The sequence below is a fragment of the Primulina tabacum genome, chromosome 16 (assembly GCF_025594145.1).
Source record: "Primulina tabacum isolate GXHZ01 chromosome 16, ASM2559414v2, whole genome shotgun sequence".
Taxonomy (NCBI): domain Eukaryota; kingdom Viridiplantae; phylum Streptophyta; class Magnoliopsida; order Lamiales; family Gesneriaceae; genus Primulina; species Primulina tabacum.
The window spans coordinates 31,921,952-31,941,661 of NC_134565.1; the positions used below are offsets into that span (position 1 = coordinate 31,921,952).

Genomic DNA, 19,710 nt, shown 5'->3' on the forward strand with positions numbered 1-19,710 from the left:
AATATAGTTATAATGTTATTATTATCAGGCTTCTAGAATACATAAGACAGCTAGCTTTGCAAGGGAACCTAACACCTTCTTTCGATGTCTTCATAACGTTAGTTCATCATTTGACCTTTCCTAACAATCTGACCAAATCATTGACGTGTTAACGGATTTTTCTATCATATTTTACACACATACATTATATTATAAAAATGAAAAATATATAGTCCATCAAAATTTTACTAACTATATTCAACTTCGATGCATAGTTCGTAATCGTTTGACTCGAAATTTACAAATATATAGTCCATCAAAATTTTACGAACTATATTCAACCTCATTGCATAGTTCGTAATCGTTCGACTCGAAATTTATTACTGGAGTTAAGAAATGGTCATGTTATTTTACTCAAATTCATAACATTCAGATTATCAACTCATCATCTCATGAGAATTATGTGGTTTTACTTTTTTTTTTTCTTAAACCATAAACTACAAAAGTTTGTATTGTTAAGTAATATTAGTATTTGTATATGTAGTTGGATTATTGTATCAATATCTTTTAAGTGAATTTGAAGACTTTTTTAGTTAATTCAACCGATATTCGAAAGCAGTGTTGAAGATTGTGATTTAATTCATCTCAGGATGATGATGATGGCAAATGTGGCTTATCTCGTCATCATTTATAGATTATTTTGAAGCAAAAATGATGACTAAGATGAATATTTAATGTCCGCAAAGTCGAGATAATAATTACTTAATCCTCGCAAGAATTAAATGGAGAATCTTCTATTAGAAAAAGAAGGATTGAGGCGAGGGCGAGGGCCAGGAAATCTGCCCATTTCCATCCCTGTGTGTGACAATTTTCTACTACTTATGTAAGCTGTCTAATTGGGTAGACTAATCAAAGCTATTCCCGCGTAAGGAAACACGTAGCTTGGAAATATATATTTGGAAGTGAATATGATTTTTTTTTAAATAGGTATATCAAAATTAATATTATCTTCTAAAATTTTTGGTTTTGGTTCAAACTTGGATCGAACTAAAATTTTATTGTTCGATTTCAGTTTATAAAAATAAAAAATCAGAATCGAAATTCAAACATAATGGAACCTTTATTCGTCAAATTTAACTTTAAAGTTCTAGCATGCATAGATAACTTGATTTACATAATTTAATGTATTTGGTTTGGTTTGTATAAATTAAATTAATATTATATTTTATTTTCTTTAATAGAAAATAAATTATTTATACTATTTTGTTACATAAATAAAACTTTTAAATTTAATTAATTATTTTGATACCATCATAAACTTGAGAAGTTTTTGAGCTGCTATATGATTAAAAAAATAGAAGCTGAATCATTACCATCGACTATATTTTTTGTACAGCAGCACATACTCCTGCAATATAAATCAAAGTAATGTTATATTATTATAGCATATCCGTAAAAAAGTAAAAGAAGATAGTTTCTAAAACTTCTTCCACATGGTTTGGGGAAAAACCTACCAGAATTTTAAAAACAAAAAACCTGCCCACACATCCAAGAAAGTCAAGAGGGAGGAGAATCCATGGAATTTTCTAATCGGCCAAATTTGTAAAACTTGAAAATTGTTCCCATTTCTTTTCTTTTCTCTATTTTTGTTTTCATACCTATTCACAAAATACAATTTACTCGATTTTAATAATAATCACAAAAACTCTCGACTGTTTCACGGGTCAATGTTATGAGACAAATATTCTATTTGGGTCACCCAAAAAAAATTATTTCACTTGTCAATTTTGTGATACATAGATTCTATCAATTTGGGTCAGTTATGAAAAATATTATTTTTTATTATAAAATAGACAGAATTGACACGTTTTAGAAATAAAGATTTGTGAGATCGTCTCATAAGAGACATACTCAGTAATAACATGATAGGTGGACAAGCATACACGCACAAGTGGTAGTTTATAAATTATGTTACAAGGCGTGTTAAATGGACAAATTCAGCATACAATTAATTTGATTTAACAAATCGCGACTAGTGATAGCATTATAATTTCTTTTTCTTTTTTTTAAAAAATGTATACTATATATATAAATAATATATATATATATATGTATGTATGTATCAAATAAATTCTAGAATTTTCGTGGTTATATATCAAGTATTATAAGAAGGGGTGCAAATATCTATCTCCATGTCCTAAAGAGGGATCAGATATTGATTAGTCTCATTTTTGTTCGTGTAATGTGATAGATATATTATATCAGTTCTTGCTTTCTTTCCATGTCGATTAATTTTCCGAAGACATTACATATTCTCATCGAGAAAGAAAAATAATTATATAAAAAAACCCATCATTATTTTCTCGTTTCCAGCTCAAGATCGATCCTTTCTCAATCTCACAATAACTGTGTACGTATATTAATGGCGGTTAAGAGGAAGTTGAAATGGCAAGACTATTTCCCGAACTGTTTCAAGCCTGAGGGCCCGAGGCCGGATACGAAGAAGTCTGTATTAAAGCAACAGCCATCGTTCCAAAGGATTTCGCTATCCGATTTGAGCAGCTCCACGGTACTGTCGGAGGATCTGTCGGCCTCGTTGGTGGGATCCAATCTACATGTGTTCACTCTTCAGGAGTTGAAGGTGATCACGCAGAGCTTCTCGTCCAGTAATTTTCTCGGGGAGGGCGGGTTCGGGCCGGTGCACAAGGGGTTCATCGATGATAAGATAAGGCCCAGTTTGAAGGCTCAGCCCGTTGCCGTCAAGCTCCTGGATTTGGATGGTTCGCAAGGCCATAGAGAATGGCTGGTATGGTAGCTAGCACTCTCATTTCTTATTATAAGTGCATGAAATATTCTAAATATTACAATTTATATCTAATAATACGTAGAAATCATTAGCTTTTTTGCATCAAATTTGTACGGATTAGTAGAATTCTAAGTTAGTTTCAATCATCCTTCGTTGGTTGAGTCGTGATCATGAATATATGAATAAATTCGATTTTGCGAGATAATCGTCGTTTTTAATCAATTTTCGTAGACTGAAGTGATTTATCTCGGGCAATTGAGACATCCGAATTTGGTGAAGTTGATTGGATATTGTTGCGAAGAAGAACATAGGCTTCTTGTCTACGAATACATGGCACGAGGAAGCCTAGAAAATCAACTATTCAGAAGTAAGTCACCAATTTTAGCATTATTCGCTTTAATAATTTACATAAAGTTCAAAATTTTTATAACTAATTTTATATAATTTGTTTTATTGTTTATTGTTTTTTTTTTTTTTTTTTTTTTTTGTGATTCTAACACATAATTGGTACGTAGCTGTAATTCGTAGGCTATTTTGTGTTTAGAAAAGGTCAACGGTGACGCATTGGAAGTTGACATTTGATCTGCAAGTTTAGTGCATACTAAATTGTCAATAATTTATCTAAATAAATTCACACAAGTACTTTAATTTTCTCTTTTTTAATTGACAGTTCAAACTCCATTATTTTATCTACCACTTTGAATAAATCAAGCAGCCTGCTTCTTGAACTATGGCCACTTTAAATTAATGGAACTAGGTATAATTTTTTAATCTATTTATTGGTCAAATAACATAACTTAGATTTAAAAAATAATAATAAGAATATGATATTTTGCGTACTATAAAATTTTATTTAAGATATTGTTTACCTGAATCTGAAATCTCTGTTATGCTTGTTTTTAGAATTTTGAAAATTGTTTTTGTAATTTAATTTTTTTTTTCTATTTTCCAAAAAAAATCTGAACACAGGATTTTCAGTTTCACTTCCATGGCCAACGAGAGTAAAAATTGCTATCGGCGCTGCTAGAGGACTTGCCTTTCTCCATGAAGCCGAAAAACCCGTCATATTCCGCGATTTCAAGGCTTCAAATATCCTGTTAGACTCTGTAAGTGCATGTTGTATATATCATACCAATGTAACAACAAATATTTTTTTACAAAATCTTTAAATCCTATTTCCAGGATTTTACGGCGAAATTATCGGATTTCGGTCTTGCCAAAGACGGTCCAGAAGGTGATGATACGCATGTTTCCACCCGAGTGATGGGCACACAAGGTTATGCTGCGCCAGAATACATCCTGACAGGTAATATATCACATATCCAATGTCGAATTAATATGCAAAAAATTATGGTTTATTTGAATCTAATAAAGTAGAGTTTTGCAGGTCATTTGACAGCTGCTAGTGATGTTTACAGTTTCGGGGTACTGCTCTTGGAGCTTCTAACTGGTCGGAAATCGTTAGACAAAACCCGTCCTCCAAGAGAACAAAATCTGGCAGACTGGGCAAGGCCAATGCTAAAATCTCCCCGAAAATTCGGCCGTATAATCGATCCAAGACTCGAGGGGCAGTACTCGGAACTCGGGGTTCAAAAGGCAGCAGAATTAGCTTATCATTGCTTAAGCCATCGGCCGAAACTTAGGCCGATTATAAGTGAAGTGATCAAAGTTTTGGAGCCGTTGAAAGACCTTGAAGACTTGCAAATCGGTACTTTCGTTTTCGCTGTTTCGACTGATAGTGATCATTCGCCGAAAGAACTTGTTAAGAAGGAGAGTTCTCAGTTGCATCATCACAGGAATAGGCCAAATGAAGGGTGTAGAAACGGGGCGAAATCCCCCGTTTCGTTCGCTGAAAATGCGCGACAACATGATCGGAAAAAAGGGTCTAATTCGCCTGCGAATTATGGTTTAAAGAGATCATGAATTGTGGATCAACAAAGTGTATATATAAAAACTCATCAAGAATATAATGTTCTTGGTTTCGTAGTTTATTAGGGCAAGCTTTGGCCATGCTGTGAGCATTTTTACACTTCTTTCCCTTTTCTTTTTCTCAAATGTAATTGGCATTTACACACACATTTCTTGGTTTCATTCATACGTACAACTTTGTTCTTCTGTTTGATAATCGAATATTCTCATTTCTTTGCAAATTCAAAGTGGTTTTAATTTAAATTCTAATTTACTTATTTTATAGTATGTTCGAATTATTAAAACTTGGAATAATTACTTTTTTGTGATCATGTAATTTTCACTTCTCTTTTGGTCATGTTAATAATGAATTTGTATTTTTAATAACGGAACTTGCGTGTTTTTTCATCCTTGATCATGTTAACGACGAATTACTTTTTTTAGTCTTGTTATATACATTTTTTTTTTCAATTTTTGGTCTTTTTTAAAACTAGAGTTCATCGCATCTTCTGAAAATTGCTTATGTGTCATATGTGTATGTTGACATGGATTTTTTTTGAAAAAAACTCGTGTATATGTCGTGATTTTTTTTAGAATATTACGTGGCCTTCCAAAAGTTCATTCAACATCCAAGACTACCACATAAACAACTACCGGTCGACATGCTGGACTTCGTTCAAGAAATGACTAAATATAAAAAAATTACAAGTTACTTGACTAAAAATATAAATTTATTGTTAAAATACATGACCAAATATGAAAAAAGTACCAATTATATAATTTTCCCTTAAAAGTTATGTATAAAATACAAATTATATATGAAAAATAATTTTCTTATTTTTTCGAACATGGTAACTGGAGCGATTAATACTAGATGGCCAAGATATAAAAAAAATGGTCCCAAATTATTTATGAAAACTTAATATTTTGTAAATAATTTGTCCCTCAATTTTTAATTCTAAGTTGGATTAAAAGTAAAATATTCTAATACAAAACAAGAATTGACATTCCAAAGCAATAAAATACTGAATATTATTTTAATATATATGCTAGCTGGATTTTAAATAAATTTTTTCGATTTATTTTATTTTCTGAATTAAAATCCCTCGTATTTTGATGATCGTGTTGACTTGGCTTGGTCACGATCAGCTTACCAAACCCCGAAAGATTAATATCTCATATCCGAATATCATTAAACAAATAGGTTAGTGAATATTTGGTGAACAAGAAATTAACTAGACCCTTGAGAAAGAAGTAACTATCATATAATTATCACCCTTATTTTATCCCTAATTTTTTTATTCGAAGTCGATTTCAAATTAAAATGTAAAAATATATATAATTTATACCGAATTTGATTTCGACATCTCAATTTTAGAAGGGAAAAGTAAACAATATTTTTAAGGAAAAAAAAAAAACGTTTTAAATTTGATTTTAGAGAATTGATAAGCATATGAAGAAAACTTCATTTTTGCTCTTTTAAATATAATTCATGTTTGTAAAAACTCACGTGATAAGATCTCACGAGGTCAATTTTATAATACATATAATATATTTAAGTCACTTATTAAAAATTATTATTTTTTTATGATAAATATAGAAATAATTAAATCGGTCAATATAATAATTATAATCATTGATATTTTAATGTTTGAATAATTTTAATGGATTGTAATGATTACGGAGGCCAAATTGGAAGAATTTTACTTGGTATACCATGATGTGACAACGCGGAACATCACGTCTTAGTATTATTATTTTAGTGCACATCAATGTCATATTAAAAAAATATTAAAAAAAAGTATATAAAATAATATTTTTTAATGCAATTTTCAATCAATTACACATTAAAATTCAGATATTTTTTAAATTTAAATAAATATGACTTGTAATCTTATTAACTAATAATGATCGTTCCCTCATAAGTCATAAAATATCCCATTAAATTAAATTAAAAACCAAAAAAAAGGACGCCGAAGTTTATGAAATTCAAGTTCTAGAGTCAATTTTCCGTATGATCCACGCTTCCAACTACCGTTTCTTAATTAATGAAATATCCGAAAGATATTTTTTAAAACCCTTCACCAAGAAAAAATAAATAATTTTTTTTAAAAGAAAAACCGAATAATGGAATAGTGCAAGGGAACAACCGAAATTCACGAATATTACATGCATTTTCGAACCATATTAATAATTAAATTGTAATAAAGATTGTGTTTGGATCGAATGATTTGAATGAATCCGTCTTATTTTTTTTTACTCAAATCAATTTCTCGACCTGTTATTCCAAGTACTTTGATTTAAAATCTTCTCGCAAATTTAAATTCACTAGGAATGATCACGTGTGATGCACGTGGGTGATTAATAATGAAAAATATAATAACGAGATTTAGATAATTTTTAAAATCGTTTGAATAACATCTTATTTATGAGTCTTTATTAATCTAAATATATCAAAACACAATAAATAAAAATACATCATGACGATAAATAAAATATATTCACTTATTTATATAACATTTTTCAATTTGCATGATTATAACATAATGACAGCTCTCTCAAATTAACAAAGATATTTTTCATCCAAATATCATTCACAATAAAAAACAATATAAATAAAATGAGAATAGTAAATTTTACTAAAACCAAAATCACAATGTATTTAAATGGAGTGCATATACTGATTGTCAAATAAAATTCTCTTAATTAACTAAATTATCATAATGATGTTAAAATAAAACCCCTAAACTTGTTATTAAATTAAATATCAATTGTGTTTTTGCTAACTTTTAACTCATTACGAATTTTGTTTAACTTTTTTCTTTTATAGAATAGATATTACACATCAACTCAAATATTTTAAACGGTATAGTAGCTCAATCGTCATGACTTCAATCGATGTCTCCAATAAGGACAATTATTTTGTTAGGGTGACCACTCTATGTCATCACCTATGCTTCATTAAGTTGCAAGCATAGTAATAATGCACAATGAATTGGTAAACATAACTTAGTTAATTTAGTAAGTGAGTAATGTTAAATAACAATTTTGTTATTTTGAAATGTGAAAAATAGTTTATATATATATAAATTCATCATATATAATGATAAATTAATTATATGCAGAAAAGAGAAAAAATTGTTTTTTATGTATGTAATTTCATCATATACAATTAGAAATTAGTTAATAGGTTGAACAAACAAGATAACAAATCAATATATTATATACGATGATTTCGTAATAGAATAACGCTAATATAACCATACTTTGTATTATGTTTAGAACGCAATTGAAAATTGATAACAAAATATATAATAATATGAACTTTAATTTTAAAAGCATTATTATCTAAGCTATTATCATAATACATAATGAATCATAAATGAAATCACTAAATTATTGAGTAATTATTTATTTAATTATTAGTTAAATCAATTTATAAAATAAAAGAAAAAGATAAGATATAAATATTAAATATTCATTAGCAACCATGAAGAAATACACTAATTTTAGTTAACAACAAAGAAAAATTATGGGTAAATTCAATATGCATTAATATTCAAAGGCATTTAAGATAGACAATAAATTATAAAAGAACCCATCAAAAAAATTATTGATTTAATTTGTTACATTAAATGAATAAGGGTATATTGGAAAATTCACAATTAAAATTCATATATATTTATATGTACGTTAGATTTATCCAACCACAGTCCGATTATCTTTCTCCATATTTTCTTATCCTTTGAAAAATTGGCACACGGTTCCAAATAAATGGAGTCAATTGACAAGACATATGAAGTTCTAGTAGATTTTTTAGGACCGATGCAAATATTTATAAAATACATTCTCTTCAAAATTTTGATTAAGATATCATAAAATTGATTAACTCAATAGTTCTTTAAGAATAAGTCTTTTGTGAAATAATCTCACGAATTTTTATCTGTGAAATGGGTCAATCTTACCGATATTCACAAAAAGTAATATTCTTAGCATAAAAATTAATATTTTTTTATGAATGACCCAAATAAGATATCTGTCTAACAAAATACAACTCGTGAGACAATCTCACACGAGTTTTGGCATCTTTTAAACTCACACCATTTATTTTAAATACCAAAGATTGTCCCATGAGTACTTAGAACGTATTTGACACATCCACACTATCAAGTTTAGAAAAAAGTCTCGAGTTTAATTATTTTTTAAAAAATACTATTGTAAAGTTCTTGGTCCCTCCATACAGAAATTTTTTTGGTATTTTTTGAAATATTTTCTACTTCGAAAATGTTTTTAAATTATTTTTTTAAAAATACTATTTTAAATAAAATCGCAGAATTATTTTCGAATCATGCATTGGAAATATAACAGATTTTTATGTAATGAATATAAATTATATAGTACAAATATAAAAAAGGTATAAAATTAAATGCACATTAAAATGCTGCAGATACACATGGTATGCCACCATAATTATAAGCAAACTTTAAAAAAAAAAATCTAAGTACGTATTTTTCCGGATCGGAAGATTTGAATTTGAGAGAATATTTGAATTAAAGATATGAAATAACTTCATATTGAAATGAATATAAAATTCACCACAATGACTTAAAAAAATAACCGGTAAGAGATTTCAAACCAATTGTTAAGTCCATTCATACACATGTAGCATAAGATTTTGAAATCATTCGGAATTGAAATAACTTCATTTAAGATTTGAATCTTCAAATTAATCGATCCAATCACAACCTAAATTTTTTTATATCAATTGCAAAACAAAAAAGATACAATTCTCGTCACAACCATGGTATTAATCTCCACGAATTTTGAAAATAGTTTTAGGTTGTGTTTGGATTTGAGATATGATTTGAATGAATAATTTGAAATCACTTCATAGCACGATGAAATTGATATTCACCACAATTGTTCAAATAATAATTAGTTTGAGATTTTAAATTATTGTCAAACGGAGTTTTACCCAAACAAATAAAATAATTTGTTATTATGATTTGAAGTTCTTGGCTTTAAATCTATCTATTGGAATATAGTCAAGTAATGAAAAGATTTGAACTTATATGAGGATTTCAAATACAAGGATTTTATATTATTCTCATTTTCATATCTTCCAATTTAATCATTACTTAAATTAAATATTTTTGTATTATTTCGGAAAACACTATATTATGAACCAATAAATAAATTATAAAGTTTTAAAAGATGAACATCGTGTTGCATCAAATTTTCAAAATACGCTGGATGGAGAATTTCACAAGAAGTAAGGTTCTTATTAGAACGATTAACCATACCAATATTCACAATCTCTTAGCATAAAAAGTAATATTTTTTTATAGATTACTCAAATAAGATATTTGTCTCACAAAATACGACCCGTGAGACTGTCTCACACAAGTTTTTGTCTTTCACAAGATCTGGTTAAGATTAAGAAGTGCGTGAAATAGTTAAAAGATGAACTCTTTCTAACTCCCTAATTATCTTTCTAAACTACGTTTTGCTAATTGACTAGACGAGATGTTTGTTACAATTGAGTATTAAACTTGATATCTTATTCCAAACCTGAGATTTTTAGTATGTTTCTAATTTATCGAACATGTACAAATCCATGAAATTTAAAGAATCAAAATTTATAACAATCCAAGCATTTAAATATGTCGACATTATTATAATAATTCTAATAACAAAAGTAGCAAGGGTAGCAGCAGTTTTTGTCACAATACGAACATACATTTACCTCAAGACATTTAGGATATTTTACCTTGAGACATTTAGGAAATCTACACTGAATGCTCGGACAAGAGCACGGGATAGAGCAAGGGCTCGCACAAGAACAAGAGCACGTTAAGCACGAAGGCCAAGACAAACACGAGAAACACGAAGGCCAACTTAAGCACGAAGTAAACTCGGGAATGCAGCAGCGAGGCAATCTACATGTACTACAGTCATCGAAACATCGGCTGTTCCAGCACGAAAAACATTGACAATTTGGGATTCGGCAGCTCAAACATGTGTTTCTGCAGCGACATGTATTGCATTCGGGGCAGTGTGGCATCTCAAGATCGCACACGCAGTATTGACAGCAACAGAAAATCCATGATATACTGAAGCATGATAATCCACTGCAAAAAAATGGGATTTATTCTTAGATTATGAATGAAAAAATCAAAGCGGGGAAGTAGGAAAAATTTCAAAGAAGGTTTTAGAGTTGTGCATTTTTTTCAACTCATACCCGCAGAGCCATTTCCAGAAGCGACGTGATCTGCTAATCTTCTTGGTTCTGCTTTCAAAGACCAAGATTTCAAGATTAAAGATTCGGAAAACACTAGAACTATGCAACGGAAAAGATAACCAATGTATATTCTAACGTAGGTATTAGAGGATCTGCATTCCCTGCCACGAAATCTGCAACCCTGCCGATGAAATTCGATATCAAGATAGGTATGTTACTAATTTGTATCATTTGATAAAAGACAAAACCACGTTCAAAAATATTCGCCGTGTTCTTTCGAATTCGTGCTTGAAATTAAAAGTCTAAGCAGTCCAGAAACTAACATACTCTTTACAAGATCTTGAAGCCGGTGGAAGGCCTTCAACAGCTTTCAGCTCTTCCTGATTAAACAAAAATGCAGTTCCACTATAAATCGAGAAGTATATTCTTCGCGAAAAATTTAAGTACGTGACATGGGATGATCGAAAAGACGTGGATATGTAACATACACAGTTGATTAAAAAAAATGTTGACATGACATATATAATTTACGTAGTGTGATTAATTATATAGAGTTCAGTTCCTAGATTAAGTATGATCCGAGTCGATTATCATCCGCACCAAAGAGTGTGTCGTGATGTATTAGAATGTTTTTTTTATTAGAACTTTTTGAGTCCATCATGAATCATCAATCCTCCATCATGAATCATTAATCCTCCAAAAAATCAGGTAAATTGAAGTGGTCCATACATTTCCAAGATAAGGATTCAAATTAAAGTTTTATCAAACAAATAATTCATTTTTGGCCTCCTTATGCTATGTGATGACACACCACAAACTACGAGGGCCCTTAGTATTTCCCCCACACAATTAACAGTCACTGTCATCACCATACTCCCTTTTGCCAAATCTCTACCCCACCTACCTACTCATATAAATTGAAATAAAAAATGGAAAAGAACATACATAAGATCCTCCAGTGTAAGAGTAAAAAATTAAAATTACTAATAATCGTAAAAAGTACACTAAAAAATAGTAAAGAAACATAAATAATCATTACAAGTACACTTAAAAAATTAGTTCAAAGTTCGGTTTTAAGATGTATTTATAGATGGCACCAACCAAAAATTAGCAAATCTCATTAAAGTTTATGGGAGTTAGTCCAAAACTAACCCAACTTCAATTTGCCCAAACCAAGGAATCTAGAAGAATTTAAGCATGAAAATGAATTCAACTACTAGTCGAACTAGCATATCAAATAGGCCTTGAAAGTAACAGAAAAACAGAGCAAACTTGCACGTGTAAATCTTTAGAAATCACCTCAGAGAAAACCAATGTCCCTCTCCAAAATCTGAATCTTGGCCAACTCCCGCCGTTTCCCGTACAAATCAGGGTACTTGGGCGGCGATTTAGGCCGCGGCAGCGGTAGCGTTGGCACAGAGCCATTCCTCCTTAAATCAGACATTTCGCCAAGAAAATCCCAACACTTGCTTCTTCTTTTTTTGCAATCTCAACTTTCACACACGAAATCTAAAACTGGCACCAAATCAAAGTCCCAAAGATCGAAACTTTTCAATGCGGCTTCTGCAGTAAGATAGTGAATAGATCCTAAGAAACACCGCACACAGTGCCTGCAGAAGGAGAGATGCGAGAAAATGAGGTTAACGTTTGGAAATGGAAGGGAAAACAGACAGGAAATAATGACTAAATTCTGACTCGGTGGTATAATTACAGGGGTCCCCAGAGCCCCAAAAGCTCTGCCACACAACAACTATGGGCAGAACCAATTGCAGAACAAAGCTATACACTATATATACACGCAGAAATACTATACTATATAGTACAGACATAAATGAATGCATTTACTTCACTCAGACCTCCTGTCTGCAGTTGCGTGGGTTAAATAAAAAGAAGTGTAAAAAACCAAAAAAAAAAAAACCCCATTATTTTTTGTTACATAGAAATTAAAAAGGTTGAATGATAAATGATAAGTACCAGCTGAAAAACACTGTTTTATGTCTTTCTTCTTCGAACAATGATGGAAATTTTAGAGAAAAGACGGTGAAAAAAGCTGCAGGATATTAGTGAATGCGGAAAGAATGAGATAGGAAGAAAATATCTTCGATCAAATTTACTAGTATCTTTTTAGAAACATTATTGAATGACACAGCCACTCTGTACAACGAAATTAATAATAATCTATTTCATTTCGACCAATCATAATACTTCAACAAATTTTCTTGAAAACCCATTTTTCATTTTGAAAAAAATTCAAAAAAAGAAGAAGAAGAAGAAGACAGTCACTTTCTCGCACACAGTGAGTGTGTGTAATTTGGTGGTGGAGTTGCAGAGTTGTACAGAAAGCACACGTGACAGGCTGCTGCGTGAGATTGATTCTGAAACTGTGGAATTCATCCTCGTTTTTACAGTATCGTGTAAAACAAAACAAATATATAAATAAATATATTAGATTTCAAATGTAAAAATACGAGCGTGGTGAAATTTTTTCAAACCAACCAGCTGTGTTTTTTTTTTTTGGGGAGACTGAGGAATCTCTGGCGCTGTTGAGATTTGAGGATGTAATTTTTTAAGATTTGTTGATAGGCTGTTTGATGGCATTTCTGAGCCGGTTCTGTGCGCCTGGTCGGCTGATCGTATCCCATTCTGGTACTAGGTGTGCTATAATGTGAATGTGGATCATAAAATCAGATATGATATTTACTATTTTCAATTTTATATATATTTATTAAAAAAATTGTGAGACTGATTTCATTGCAATCGATTTCTTGATATTCATTTTTTATTTGGGTCATATATTAAAAAATAAATTTTTTTATATAAAAAAGTATTACTTTTTTCATTATAAATATGAATAGAATTGACGTGTATCATAAACAGATATATGTAAAATTGTCTAAAAAATATATTTTTTATTTATAATTTTATCTAAGTGCTTACATGTCATTGTTTAAAAAAAAAAGTTGTATCTAAACATTTATAGAAATAATTCAGAATTGTAGCGATGTAAGTCCATATCATGTGAGTGCCTCTTCTTGTAAGGTAATCCACCATATATAATTATACATATTCACATAATTAAACTACGACGATTTCGATAATTTTATTGATTCAATGACATGATATACAATAATACAAATAAAACTTACTGAAAATAAGCATATCATTAGTAGAAAAAGGAATATAATTGCAGAAAATATTATTAAAAAACGGCTTATCCATATGGACAGTGTTTTCGTCCACTCAACACATGACACGTGTGCTGAGTGATGAATCATGGTAACTCATTCATACATCATGATTGAATAAGTAATCATGATTTAACGACTAAGCACATATATCACGTGCTTAGTAGATAAGAACATCGCTCATATAAATAACATGAACAAAAGAAAAAAACACGGTCAATAGACATCATAATTGGTTATACATGGCGAGTGTTATTGTATGTGCCAAGCTGATCAGCTAATCACGAGTGGTAAACTATATCAAGCATGGGATGAGCTAAGTTGGCTATAATTTCTGATAAACCGTGGAACATATATTACGAGCTGAGTTGGACATAACGAATATTGGCCTCCTAGTAAATCTTAAAATATATCCAATATGCAATGAGACGAGTTTTTCGTAATATATAGTAAAATGTGATAGCTGTAGACCGAGTTGCGTTTGGTCGTAACTCATTATTAAACATGGAAAGGACATTCAGATATAAAACTTAGTTTAGGATGAAGATGTAAACCAATCAAATCGATAAAAAAAATTGAATGTTTGATTCAATAGAATAGCTACTTTTTGCACAAATTCAATTCGAATTGAAATTCGAGTTCAAGTTTAGTTCAGAACATTCGAACATGTTTATAAGTTGTTTAAAATATTTACTTAGATCAAAATATATTTATTAGATATAAAATAATTTGAATAAAATATTAAAATTCACAATAGGCCCGTGAAATATCAAATAAATTATTTTAAGGTCGAATTCAAATTCGAATTCGAACAATTTGCTTGTTGTAGTGAACTGTGCTCTTATTTGTGTCAATTGAAGCCCAAAGTAGGCCATAAAAGGTCTATTGTGGAAATGCGTTAACATAACGGACTTCGAGATTTTGGTGTGTTTTGACGTAATTTGTTTTTAAAATATAGATTATTAGATGATGCGTTAAATTAAGTTCACAAAGTTTTCTCGAATCCAATGGCCATGACTTTTAGTTACAAACATATATACGAGTATTTGGTAAGACAGAATGGGGGTTATCCCCACTCAATTAATTATTAAAAAATTATATTTAAAATGAGATTTTATAAAATTTAATCTCACGTTTTGTAATTTTGGATAGAAAAACTTTATACTTAATAACACTAAATAAAGTTTTATCAATATCTATATAAAAAATATTATCACTTATATGAGACATCATCGTTTTTCGATATCCTAAATGACAGATCTAATGATCAACATTGATAAAAAAAAATTCGGCCATATTTAAGCCAATGACATAATCTCATCGACCAATTTGTTGTGGATTTTCTTCTATATTTTATGTAAGATCGAGTGCTTACTGTTTTACCAAAAGCTATAGCTGGTGGTAATGGTGCAACTCAAATATTTTAAACTGCACAACAGCTCAAGAACTATGGTTCGATCGCTCTACCAAACATGGACAATTATTACACCCAACATTTCCATTAAATCGAACCATGTTAAATCCTTGTTATTGTTGTCAGGTTATTTGTTAAACCTGTCTGATCATAAATGAATAATTTGTGTTCATTTTTTCCTACACTTTAGATATTTGACACTCATATCTCAAAATATATGTAAATCAATGTTGATATTGTTAATATAGCAAAACATAAGTCTATCAGGTAAAACTCAACTGACCATGATATATGTCATTAGGATGAAATACCCCGAAAACTTGTCCTAATCTAATGTTCTGGTCGGATGAAACTTGACTGAAAGAAACATTTTGACGAGTTAAAACGAGGCATGTCACAAAGTAATCATCCAATCAAACTCACCTCATATGTTATTGGTAAAGCCAAAGCATCTCTTTCCAAAAGGAAACTTTATTATTATTATTATTATTATTATTATTATTATTATTATTATATAGTGTTTAAAGAAATCTAGATTCCCTCGAATCCCAACTCTTTCCAACCCTCTATTTTTCGATAAATTACTAAAAGAAATCACTTGTGAACTTTTCGCATATAAAAAACTCATGAAATCTTTATCTTAAAACTCATTATACGAACTCATGACTTGTAGTTCATCTAAAATGCAGATCTGAGTTTGAAATGAAGTCTCGGTTAGTGAAATTTTAGACATCTTAGTTATGATATTGTTAATACGACAAAACATGGATTATTAGATCAATTGTTATGATAATATCTTTATGGTCGCTTAAAATAATCTAAACCGACATATGTTATATGACATTATTTAATGTGAGTTTTAGCAACTCGTGAAGGTTTATATAATATTTTTTAGATCAATTTGGATAAGTTACCTTAAAGTAAAAAATCAATTCATTAAATTCGAAGCCTAATTCAAGAAGAGTAGATCTCTTGTGGGACGGTCTCACGAATCTTTATCTGTGAGACGAATCAATCCTATCGATATTCACAATAAAAAATAATACTTTTAGCATAAAAAGTAATACTTTTTCATGGATGACAGTCTCACAAAATACGACATGAGACCGTCTCACACAAGTTTTTGTCATTCAAGAAATTTAGTGTCCCAATTAACCCTATGTTTCTAACAACCGGAGATTTAATATACTTCAAATATTCCCCGTAAAAGCTCTTAGGCAGCCATATTTCAAAAGCTCGTGAGCTCTTTTTGAATTACGTCAAAAGGCCGCAATTCAATAATACCATCGAGAAATTTTTTAAAACCAAGTCCTTTGAATTTGCCCCTATTCACACCAGATTACACAATTGTTTTTAGTTTGTGTTTGCCATTATCAAGAAAGCTTGCCAAACTTTTGAATTCATAAGAAACACACAATAATTACAAAGCCCTTTACAATAATTTGCATAGTCTATAAATTGGATTGTTCATAATTTTAAGCGATAATACAATAGATATTGAAGGAATATTAATTATATATGTTCAAGGTGTTGAGTACAAGAGACCAATCAATGGCTCCTAAACCAGGTGGTGGAATGATGATGCCAATAGTGAGCAAGGTGTATTGTTCGCCTGATGAGGTAGTTTGTGCGGTTAGGAGGCGGCCGAATGTGCCGAATGGTGGTGGATTCGTGGTGGCGGATTGTGGCCAAAGGGTTGTTTTTAAAGTGGATGGATGTGGGATTCTTGGCAAGAAAGAAAAGATGATTCTTAAGGATGGGGAGGGAAATGATTTGCTACTTGTCAGGAGAAAGGCATGTAATTAAGCACGTTTTGTTGATATTGTAATCTGATCCACGTTTGAATTCATATCATTAGACGGTTGAGTGATCAAGATTGATACAAAAGAGAAGTTTCTTCTTTGTTTTTTGGTGATAATTTGGATGTTACAGGGAGCAATTATTGAAGCACTAAGCATCACAAGACAATGGAAAGGCTTCACTCGTGACTTCTTGGGATCAGACAAGCTTGTCTTCACCTTAAAAGAACCAAATTCATGTTTTTCGAACAACACTCCCATCAGGATCTCCGCTGAATCAACGGAGTTCGGCACTTACAGAAACCTTGAAATTATGGGTGATTTCCAGCGAAGGTCTTGCACCATTGTCAATTCCGACGGAGATGTAATAGCACAGGTATACATTAATCATAATATTCGTCGAAGAGAATAATATATATCCCGTGATTTTCTTCCCTTTTCATTGCATCTTTGCAAATTTATTTATTTTTCAGTAATTACAGTGAGAAATTCTTGTTTATGGCATGTAGATTGGTGTTAAGGAAGAGGTGGAGCAGGTGATGTCAAGCAGGGATTTGTACCATGTAAGAATAAAGGCTGGAATTGATCAAGCCTTTGTTTTCGGAATGATTGCGGTTCTGGATTACATATACGATGGATCCACCAGATGCTGAAATCGTTGGATTATCAATTGACTTTAATCTGACCATATTGAAATTCCTAGCACGAGACAAGATTGGATTTGAGTCTTCTTAATTGAGAGAGACAGAGAACAATTTCGATTTCTTGGGCTTCTTTTGGAATATTAGTTAATTGAAGTGATTGATTTTGATGTATTCTGAACTTGGAATTTAATTTTAGTTGTTGAATCTATACATGTGATATTCAAAATAATTAGGCACGTGTTTAATTCTGATTGTGTTTAGAATAGTCAAACTTTGATGTTTATTTATCGCATGTAATTTTGAATTTTTTAGAACGTGTCTTGATCTTTCAGATCTACCCGCTCATTTCCTTGAGATAAATCATTTAGTTTTTTTTTTCTATCGAACTATTTTCTTAATGGGAAATACAATATGGAATGTGATAACGTTCGATCTGTAGACCGTGACCATATATAGATAATGTCTATTATTGTCTTCTAATATCCTGTTTTAGCCCATCATAAAAACAAAGTACATTTATGCGTATATACATTAAAGACTCGTGAACTATTAGATACATTAAAGCCTAATAACTCGAAACATTAGTTGATTATTTTATTTTGGCCCATTTTGGCTATATGTGTAAACTTATAAATATGTTTGTGAAAATAACTTTATGAGCTCAAAAATGTTGTTATTCCGAAATGTATCTATAATCAATTCAGTCCATCAATCACATCAATATAGGATCAAAACAGTTTTCGCTGCACTCATGGTAACTCGACTCATCAATGACCACATATGCTAACACAACCGAATGACATGGATTATGAAGTGGATGTACAGCATGTAAATTTCATGCAATATGATCATTACATGCCTATTTCCAGTTGGTCCTCCTTAAACCTTATTGAGATCAAACTTTAGCCATAATGAGAGTGTAACTTAATTTGAAATTTATTTCCGCAGAAAATAAATCTATATAATCATAAATTGAATTACTGAACATTTTTATAAAAAAAATTAAAATTACAAACTCCCACTGAAGATGAATATCTTTAATTGACCAAATACACATACAAAGAATGTGCACAAAATTCTTTTGGATGATAGTCCATTAATAATTTGATCCACAATTATGGAGATTGTGCCGAAGTGATTTATAACAACTATTCACTCTGAATTATTCCTTTAACAACTAGAAACTTGATTGTATGCAACATAACAAGTTGTAAAATCTATTGTCATGATAAAAGAAGCAATAATAAATAACATATTAGCACTCTTTCATGAGACAACACCTTATGTCAGCAAATAAATATAATGCAATGTAGTTTTTCATGCTATCTTGGCATCCATTAAAATCAGAATCGGTATACCAAATGATCTCAAACTGATCTAACATCTGATACATGAACATATAATCTCTTGTTTTCTGTAAATATCATAAGAGTCGTTTGACTGCTTTTCAATACTTTACTCCTAAATTATTTCAATATCTCCCCAACATTCTATTCACGTACTCATATCATAATGTGTATAAACATGAGCAGTGCATTAGAATCCCCACAGCTGAGGTATTGAGAAACGTTTGCATTTTTTTCCTCAAAATCATTCTTGGGCATTGTTTGAAACTAAATTTATCTCTCTTAGCCACATGAGTGTCTATTGGTTTACAATATTGCATTACATATCACTTGAGAACTATCTCGATATAGCATTTCTATGATAATCCAAGAAAACATCGAGAGAGAT

At 30.5% G+C, this 19,710-nt stretch overlaps 3 protein-coding genes across 4 annotated transcripts; 2 read left to right on the forward strand and 1 right to left on the reverse strand.

Moving 5' to 3' along the window:
* The first annotated feature begins 2,146 nt into the window (after nucleotides 1–2,146).
* On the forward strand, nucleotides 2,147–4,974 carry LOC142530120 (serine/threonine-protein kinase RIPK-like). The gene is made up of 5 exons (XM_075635900.1): nucleotides 2,147–2,785; nucleotides 3,017–3,152; nucleotides 3,755–3,891; nucleotides 3,968–4,091; nucleotides 4,173–4,974. Exons 1-5 carry the CDS (start codon nucleotides 2,402–2,404, stop codon nucleotides 4,706–4,708), a joined length of 1,317 nt encoding a protein of 438 aa, XP_075492015.1. The 5' UTR covers nucleotides 2,147–2,401; the 3' UTR covers nucleotides 4,709–4,974.
* Nucleotides 4,975–10,332: 5,358 nt separating this feature from the next.
* Nucleotides 10,333–12,784, reverse strand: LOC142530218 (uncharacterized). Its single transcript, XM_075636024.1, has 5 exons — nucleotides 12,239–12,784; nucleotides 11,262–11,318; nucleotides 11,071–11,115; nucleotides 10,935–10,982; nucleotides 10,333–10,824 (listed from the first exon to the last, which is right to left on the reverse strand). The coding sequence occupies exons 1-5, from the start codon at nucleotides 12,376–12,378 to the stop codon at nucleotides 10,380–10,382; spliced, it is 735 nt and encodes a 244-aa protein (XP_075492139.1). The 5' UTR covers nucleotides 12,379–12,784; the 3' UTR covers nucleotides 10,333–10,379.
* Nucleotides 12,785–16,886: 4,102 nt separating this feature from the next.
* Nucleotides 16,887–18,259, forward strand: LOC142529463 (protein LURP-one-related 6-like). Of its 2 annotated transcripts, none has more exons than XM_075634995.1 (3): nucleotides 16,887–17,331; nucleotides 17,470–17,708; nucleotides 17,842–18,259. In XM_075634995.1, the coding sequence occupies exons 1-3, from the start codon at nucleotides 17,052–17,054 to the stop codon at nucleotides 17,983–17,985; spliced, it is 663 nt and encodes a 220-aa protein (XP_075491110.1). In that variant the 5' UTR covers nucleotides 16,887–17,051; the 3' UTR covers nucleotides 17,986–18,259. The 2 variants fall into 2 exon arrangements, with proteins under 2 accessions (XP_075491110.1, XP_075491112.1); XM_075634997.1 differs by having other exon boundaries at nucleotides 17,854–18,259.
* The last annotated feature ends 1,451 nt before the right edge of the window (nucleotides 18,260–19,710 follow it).